Raw genomic sequence first — 9,003 nt, 5'->3', positions numbered from 1 at the left:
GAGTATCAAAATTTCAATTTGTCTGATAGTTGTTTTATGACCAAATACTACCAAACCCAGACATTAGCATCAGCCTCAGCTGTACTTTGTGTTCAGTGCAAATTCTCAAATGTTAGTAAGCTAAGATGGTGAACATGGTCCTCATTATGGATGCTAACTGCTGTGAGCGTGCTGACATGCTGATGTTACTGCATTTAGCAACACGGACAGTACAGACCAGCACACTGTTATTTACACATACTGTACGTGCATAATCAGGCAAGCTCACACAGAAAGCATCAAATTTTACACAAAGACACTTTAAACTATTGTTTGGAAATAGACACCATAGAAAGATGTTTGCTCGTAGCATGGTGGAAGCTCCAGGGTGTTGGGATACCTGTGAACGCTCATTAAGATGAGGAATTTTGACCTAGACACCATGTTGGAATATTTTAAGTATAATATAGACTTGCGATTCCTCTGTGGGGTTGGAGAATCTATTGTTACTGCATTGCTTTGTAATTGTACTAATTGTTGACAAAACAAACAGCAAAAGCCTGTCAGCTACAGTATATCCACACACAAATGAAACATGTAACCGTAGTTGTTTAACACTTGCAGGTCATGAACTGCCCTGTGAATGATGCTCTGCTTCCTGATTGCATCTGCATACTGAAGTGTATTTCTAAGGGAGTAAGGCCGACTGTAGAGGTGGAGAAATCTGACCTTCAACACGTTGGAATGAGCACTGTGGATGCCTGTGAGTGTACTCGCCCTGATTACAGCAACGGTGTAAATGTGGCCTCTGTTTTTATACCATTTCATGCCAGTTTTTTCCAACGCCTACTGTTTACCTCTCCCTCTGTCTTTTATGAGCTGCATGGCAGAAGTCCTATTTGCTTACTGCCTGCACCATTTGTTTTTCCACTCTACGTTTCCTGTTCCCCTGTGGTGCTACAGTACATCAGTCCTTCCCTCGCAGCACTATTATCGGCCAAAAACAAAACCGTCTTCACCTGCTGCTCACACTGAGGATACAACTCAGCTGGTAGTTTTCGTTTAATAGTTTTGTTTTTTGCTTTTGATGTAGCAGCAATGGAACGAGAGAGGAAGAGCTGAGTGATGATGCCTTTATTTATTTATTTATTCATTTAGCCTCTCCAGGGGTGGATTTAGAAAGTTTTGGATGGGGTGGCCAGGCTCAAACCCAGAGGGGTGGCATATTTAAGACATGGAAAATGTAAATTCAACCCTTAGTTCTATGAAATAAACCATACAGTATAAAAAATCACACAGTTTATTTTGTATAACAGTGAGACACACACGGTGCTTTCTTTAGCTACCTTTGACTGTGCTCCTCATCATTGCCAGGGACGTCGCTGCTGCAGTGGCTCACAACACTTGGGCAAATCATGCCAAGTGCTCCACAGCAACACAATCAGAGAAATGAATGCATGATATAAAACAAAACTAATTTGACAAATAGAGAGTATTAGAAAACTGTTAGTTGTATTTAAGGTAACAACGTGTCATTGTTTTCCATTCATTACTACTGACAAGCATCACATTTTGACCCTGACAGGGGTGGCCAATCCGATTCTGGGGACGGCCGGTGCCACCTCCGGCCACCCCTTGGCTCTGCCCACGAGCCTCACCTATTGACACCTTTTCCTTTTATCTGTTTGTATCAGATCTTTAATAAGCACGTAATCCTTTTTTTGTTATTGTGTCCATGTACTGCTTATGCTTATTTTCGCTGTCTCCCAGTGGGACTTATGCTCAGTAAGGGAATAGTGAAAGTACATATTCTCTGTTAAATGCACAAGAATACACTGTCTTGTTCTGCAGCTGCCTCAAGTTACACACATACTTGAGAGACTGGGTCACAGGGTATAGAACACAGAAGGTCCTTGTGGCACCTATCAGAGAGCTTGTTTATCTGAACATGAAAAAAAACAAAACATTTGATGCTCTGAACTTGCTGAGCAGCATCATCCTCTGACTCTGACGCACACGCTGTAGTTAACCCTTATCCAACACAGACAATAAGCTCACTGACTAGCTCAGAGTTGAAAGGTTCAGGGCCCAGTCACACTTACCAACAGAGTTTGGTGAGAAAAGATGTGAGAAGCATTCATCTGTTTACAGCTTGCTCACAGAGGACTCACATGGAGCTTATATTTTTTCAGACAGCACTTAGTTCTTAAACATGTTACACTTACGAGCTACAAGACTATGTATCAGTATTATACCCACATATCATGTTTTGTCATAAGAGCAATAACGTTACAGACAAAAAAGGAAAATGTATAAAATATTGTTTGCAGCCATATCTGCCACTGTCAGTATGAGAGCGAGACCAGTCTGTGTTTGTGTTGCATTTATAACCTGATCTCTGGGCCTATGGGTGCAATGGAAGCCATCGCGTTGTCATTTGTGCTCGGTTACGTGCGTGGACTGTGTCTGGGGCCTTAGTTGAAGCAGAGACCTGAAGTTGTACTTGCACTAGCTGATCAGCATCAGCTGCTTCAGTCAGGCTTCACCCTCAGTGTTGCTCCAGCTCCACCTGAGAGAAAACTGTTGTTACTCAAAAGTTTACTCATAAAATTATTGTATTATAATCTTTAGCATAGGTGTAATTCATACATTAAAAGGAGAGAGAAAAGAAAAATTCAGTTGCATTCTAGTGATTTCATACTACAGATGGTCAAATTCTAAAAGCCACAATCCCCCATCCAGCACGGTTTGATGTTAGAGTAATCACTATGTCTTTTAATTGTCTATTTGTTTATATATAAGCTAATATTTTATGCTGATGTGTTTGGAATGACCTTGCTCCAGAGCAGGTTAGCTGCACAGCTCAGGTCACCATGGTGGAAAGTGAGACAGCTTTACAATGACAGAAACCCTGAGACAGGCCCCTGGGCCCACACCTCAGCATAAGTCTGGATATTTGGGGGACATCTAAATCACCTTTTTAGTCTTATTATGTCTATAAGTCTTCAGGAAGTCTGGGTCAAACTATACTTTTATCAGAGTTGTTACATTTTTCTTATGTGGTGCCAATAAGTTAGTTCTTCACACCTGAATGAATGAACTGTATTAAAGCTTTGAATCAGCTGTTCTTGTGCCTGGAGTTTAACCCAGTAACTGCCTCCTGCTGTACTGTTACTCATGTCGTTCATTACAGGTGAATGAGGTTTCAATAGACTGTTATACATATGTCTGTGTGCATTGTAGGCTGTGATTTAAAAAAATCTCTTGAAGCCATTCAGCTAAACAGGCAGGTGCAGGCTGCTCATATGTTAACGTATTAAACGCATACAACACATAAAGGACGAGTTTTTGTCATTCTGGATGAAATCATACCCTGAGTGCCCCCTTTTGGTCAAAGGAGTAAGTGCAGCATGTCCTTCCTGCGAACTTCCTTACTCCGAACTTCTGCAGAATCCTTCTGTCTCACCGCAGCATCTAGTGAATGAACACATGATCGAATGTGGCTTTATATAAGATAGTGGGAGACAAACAACTTTATTTGAATATTGAAGGGCAAAGAGGTAGCAGTGTGTTATTTTGCATATATTTGTCCTTTTGAAGACATGAGAATGCGCTTAGTGCTGCTTATTACAATCTGCATTATGTAAATGGAGGTAACCGCAATTTAAAAGCCTCATTTATCATTAAACTAGTCTAGAAGAATTCATATCCGCTGTCCAGGTTTGATATTATGAGAAAATGTCCAAGGTTCACTCACAGTGTACCAAACCGGGTTTGATGCCGGAAAAAGAACTCAATCATTAACAGTGTACTATACCGTGAAAGTTCGGAATTTTGCTGTTGTAGGTACTATTGGGGTTTGAGTATGGGGCGGGGGGGTGTCGGGTCTTGTATTCAATAGACATGGAAGACTGACGCAACAGCGGGAGTTTGGCCCGCTTTTCCCGACGTGGACGGGAGGAGGGATCTGCCGTGCGCTTATATACAAGACTCCAATCCTGAATTGAAACAGAAGCGCACAGCAGAGCAACTAGATCATTTCCACTCACCGAAGGCTGCTTAGCTGCCTTTTACGCACACATATCTTAGGAAAAGACGTCCACGCACACGGGTTTAACCATGATTAAGAAGATGTCGCCCTCCGAGAGCGACTTTAATATCCCTGCAAAGAACTGCTACAGGATGGTGATTTTGGGATCCACTAAAGTTGGAAAAACGGCCATCGTATCCCGGTTCCTGAACGGGAGGTTCGACGAACAGTACACGCCGACTATCGAGGACTTTCACAGGAAACTGTACAGCATCAAGGGAGACGTTTACCAGCTAGACATACTGGATACTTCAGGGAACCACCCGTTCCCCGCCATGAGGAGACTATCTATCCTGACAGGTATTTATCTACATTTATCTCATTCTGTTTGTGCAAGATGTATAGAATCCGGTTTTAAATGTTGCATCCATGCAGGCGTTGTGCACCGTGCGCTTTGGGCGCATGGCTGCAGTGTGCATCTGTCTGTTATACCTTGGAGGTCGCAGGCGCACAGGCTGCATCTCTACTCCACTTTGCACAAATCGAAAACGAACCAAATTAACCGAAGTGTCCTCTTCTCTCTCCAGGTGACGTGTTCATCCTCGTTTTCAGCCTGGACAACCGAGACTCCTTCCACGAAGTGCAGCGGCTCAAGCGGCAGATCTACGAGACCAAGTCGTGCCTGAAAAATAAAATCAAAGAGAACATCGACGTGCCTCTGGTCATCTGCGGGAACAAGGGCGACAGAGAGTTTTACCGGGAGGTGCAGCAAGAGGAGATCGAGCAGCTGGTGGCCGGGGACGAGAAGTGTGCGTACTTCGAGATCTCCGCCAAGCGCAACGAGAACGTGGATAAGATGTTTCAGACTCTGTTCACCTTGGCCAAACTACCTCACGAAATGAGCCCTGACCTTCATCGGAAAGTGTCCGTACAGTACTGCGACATGCTGCACAGAAAGTCTCTGAAAAACAAGAAACTGAAGGACACTGGGGAAGCATACGGTGTGGTCACTCCATGCGCCCGGAGACCCAGCGTGCACAGCGACCTCATGTACATCAAGGAGAAGGCAATCGGAGGCGGCCAGGGCAAAGACAAAGAGAGATGTGTGATCAGCTAAGTAGAATACGAGGCAGATACTCGACACAAACCTTTGAAAGCAGAGGGAGCCTGGTGCGTCAGCTTGAGAAGCTGACATGGGAGGCGAGGAGACGCCCGGCGCAGCGCCGCTTCCGAGGACACCGACTGGACACCCGAGTCCGCTTAAACCGCCAAAAACAAACACTGCCCACAAGACATTTGAGAGTGTTATCTTGTTCTGTAAATCAGGCCCAATGTGTGACGTGGCTTCATACCTTGTAAGACTCCCACATCGATGAGTAAAATGTGTTTTGTTGACGCCGTGCCCCTTACAGATGCCAGAGGGGGGAGGAAAGAGACTCGGCTCAGGAGGTGCAATGCTGGGGGGAAATCCCGTTGTTTGCATCTTATTGTAAATTTTATATAGGTACGTTTGAATGTTTTGTTGCGATCGGAACTATTTTTATTGTGAATGTATATTGTCTGTTACTTTTGCAAAGAAGTCGAAGAAAATATTAAAATAATTTAAAAACAACAAGCTAAAACGTATGCTGCTTTGTTTCTTATTCCTCCTTACTTCTTGACCTTCTTACACACATCCCACGAAGGCCTGTTAGTCGATTCATTTGTATCCCAAAGCCCATGCAGTGAAGGCACACTTGCCAGGTTTGAACTCCTTAGGCATAACATTTGGACATCTCTACGGTTTGCATTCATAAATATCAGCAATCCTATGAACAAACATTCTGAAACACAGCTCCTGTCTGTAAAATTGGCACACATTGCTGCTGTCTTGCAGAAAATGAGGGAAAGGCTTGTGGCCTGAGGCACCTGGATCCAAACAGCAGTAATGTTCAGCAGATAAATTATGGAATTATGTCATGTGTTCAGAGAAATCAGGGCTTCTATTGTTGTTTAAACAAATCCCATGTTTAAACTGATATGAAGTTGTCCTACTGGTGTCAGCCAGGGTAAAAACAAATTATATGTTTGTACCACAGGAAAATAAACCAAATCTTAAGCTTCAGTGAATTCACAAGAAAGGAGTAGAGCTATGAAGTGCATGACATAGCTTTTCTTCCTCAAAATGACAAAACAAGTGATTGTGAATGTGTGAATATTCATAAGCACATACATTTTAGAGCCACCCATTTTTCTAAGTTTAACTTTTCCCCCTGAGATGAACCAGAAACACAGAAAACAACAGTGTGCTGTAACACTGCCCTCCAATTAAGCAGTAACACTGTGTGCTCTACTGCTGCTTGTAATCATTATGGAACGACATAATTACAGTGTTCATTAATATGCAGTGTTGTCTGGAGTAGCTGAACATTCGTTGTGCTCATAATGAATTTTGTTCTTTGAGGGTGAACATCAGCACTTTTTGGCCTGACACTCAAATCGAATAAAATCATTTTAGGAAGTTAATTTCCATCATTATGACAATAATGTCAACAACCGTACCAGTGCCACGGTGGGAGAGGACAGCCTGTTTCACAGTGTAAATAAACACAGCAGCAGAGCAATGAGATGACCAGTACGGGTCAGACCAGGAGGTTTTCTTTGGAATGTCTTCTCAAGTAGTGTTATCTAAAAGTATTTTAATCGAAATCAAAGTAGCTCTGATGCAGATGAAAGTTGACCTGACAAACTCCCAACTGTATGTGCACAGTTTCTTAATGCCCCTGGTGGTCCAGTGGCCTTGTGCATTTGCTGGTGTCCTTTAACATGTTTCCAACTTATTGTAAGGAGGTTTTGAGAATATGTTCACAATGAGGAAAGAGCAATATTAAAAACATGTCTGAGTGTGCTCTTGCATAGGAAAGCAAATGCAGAAAACTGAAAACAAATAACATGATGGTGGATTATTTAATATTAGATCTGCAAAAAAAAAACATGTTGCTGTCTTATTGTGGAGAGGTTTTATGCAGCCTTAGGAACATCTGTAAAACCTGCACATGTGAATATGTTTACAACACCCCTTGTTCAGCGAGCTTCAGGCCCTCATTGGAAGGCAGGATTATATCCTGTTGGCCGTCGTTCAACTTTGTGCCCACACAGCAAACCTTTTTATCTCTGGCGTGATAAACAGGATTAAGATGAGGTTGATATTTGAAGTTGTAGTCTGACTGATGTCCATCTGTGGATATAGTGCATCATGTCCTTTTAGTAGAAAATGTACACAGATTATATACTAACTCCACAACTATATAGTATGACATTTTATTTTGTATGCACCGTATACAGTTGCATGGTAATATGGAACTGGGATATGAACACTGCACAAAATCTAATTGCAAATTGATAGTAATGGCTAACAATAGAATCTAAATACATAAATACATTTACTCAAGTACTGTGCTAAAGTAGGATTTTGATACACTTTTATTACAACGACATTTACTCAAGTACTGTGCTGAAGTAGGACTTTGATACACTTTTATTACAACTGAGTATTTCAGTTTTATATTACTTTGTGCTCCACTCCATCTGTCTGACAGATAGAGCAGCTTGTTAATTTAATATATACAAAACATATGACCAGCTTATAGAATGTGATGCCTTGCTATAGATGAAAGGCCCTGCACACCCACACTGGTGTTGGCACTTATTGTGACCGATGAGACCTTAGCATGTAATCTCTTATTAAACTGGCTGCTAATGTGCACACCTCATGCATTGGCACTGTAGGAAATTGCCTATGTTGCCTAAACCACAGACTGCCACTGGTTATATACATTTATTTGCGTTATAACATCTTGTAATGTAATGTAGGCCTAAGTGGGAAAATTAGATCCACTTCAGCATGCCATTTTAAAATGCTGCTAAATTTTTTTTAATCTTGGAAAAGCTTTCTAAGATATCATTTGACATTATTCTGTATTTTTACTGAAATACAATATTAAATGCAGCCATTAGCTGCAGGGGGGCACATAGCTGGGGCTGGTGGACCAGAGTTGAAGAACTCATCAGGGCTGCAAGCTCTGAAAAGGATCTCTCATCGCTGGCTCAGATGGCTAGCTCTTTTTGGTGGGTTGCTTCTCGGTTTGTGGCTGTAGTCTCTGTTCTGGACCCTGGCTGAGCTGGAGGTCCGTTCTGTCTGTGTGGCGTTTTAGAGATGTCTTGAAGGAAACCATGCCTAATTTGATCTGATCGCCAGTCTTTCTGGTGGCGTCTCTGAGGTTCAACAAACAATTTGTCTTAAATAAAACTTAATTTTGACTCTGTTTACAAAAGTTTTGTCTACAAATTTTGGCTGGAGATTGTTTGACAACTTAGTTACTTATCACCACAGTTTATAACAGATTTTAAAATTGTGATTGATTAACTGAGTTAGTCATGAGTTAACAATAGACAATCATGTGATTAATCATGACTAAATGTTTTGATTGACAGCACTAAAAAGCATTTGCATTAGGAAAAGGGGACACACATAACACACACCTTTTGCTTGATAAAAGAAGATCAGTTGGCAACACTTCATTAAAGACACGCAGGTGAGATGTAGTTGCCTTAGTGGTGACTAATGGCACACTGAGGGATCCTGTTTATGTAGTGTGATGTCATAAATGACCTTAAGCCTGTTACAGCAAGGTTGGGAACATCAGGGATTTGGTGAGGGATGAGATGACCTTATGCACACAGCGATGTTGTCACTGTTATAGTGGGAGAGCCAGAAGGAGGGGCACTCTGAGGAGAGCCGTACCAGGGAGCTATTAGCAACCTGCAATGCTCAATGCATTACTTTGATTTAGGTGCTTTTACTGTCCAGCCTTCAAGATCAGCTTTCATTGCACGCCATCATCACAGCTGCAGCACTTGTTGCTCCTGAACACTCTCAACAAGTCACAGGTCGTTCTGTAACAGATACATATTTGCACATTCAGCAGGTTTGGAGTAATGCTAGTATTAATTTG

General features: G+C 42.1%; 2 protein-coding genes and 1 long non-coding RNA gene across 3 annotated transcripts in view; 2 read left to right on the top strand and 1 right to left on the bottom strand.

The window, feature by feature from the left end:
- Window positions 1-719, top strand: part of pemt (phosphatidylethanolamine N-methyltransferase) — a 46,436-nt gene extending 45,717 nt beyond the window's left edge. The window contains exon 8 of the mRNA XM_020622022.1: window positions 604-719. The gene's annotated coding sequence lies outside the window, so the exon portion shown is untranslated. The remainder of the gene's footprint in view (window positions 1-603) is intronic.
- A 1,624-nt stretch (window positions 720-2,343) lies between these two features.
- On the bottom strand, window positions 2,344-4,578 carry LOC109972843 (uncharacterized). Its single transcript, XR_002276747.1, has 3 exons — window positions 4,502-4,578; window positions 3,352-3,453; window positions 2,344-2,548 (listed from the first exon to the last, which is right to left on the bottom strand). It is a non-coding gene; the product is annotated as an uncharacterized LOC109972843 (long non-coding RNA).
- On the top strand, window positions 3,972-5,616 carry LOC109972842 (dexamethasone-induced Ras-related protein 1-like). The gene is made up of 2 exons (XM_020622026.1): window positions 3,972-4,369; window positions 4,597-5,616. The coding sequence occupies exons 1-2, from the start codon at window positions 4,099-4,101 to the stop codon at window positions 5,124-5,126; spliced, it is 801 nt and encodes a 266-aa protein (XP_020477682.1). The 5' UTR covers window positions 3,972-4,098; the 3' UTR covers window positions 5,127-5,616.
- Window positions 5,617-9,003: the final 3,387 nt, after the last annotated feature.

The sequence above is a fragment of the Monopterus albus genome, unplaced genomic scaffold, assembly GCF_001952655.1.
Source record: "Monopterus albus unplaced genomic scaffold, M_albus_1.0 scaffold271.1, whole genome shotgun sequence".
NCBI lineage: Eukaryota > Metazoa > Chordata > Actinopteri > Synbranchiformes > Synbranchidae > Monopterus > Monopterus albus.
This window is presented reverse-complemented; position numbering and strand designations above follow the sequence as displayed.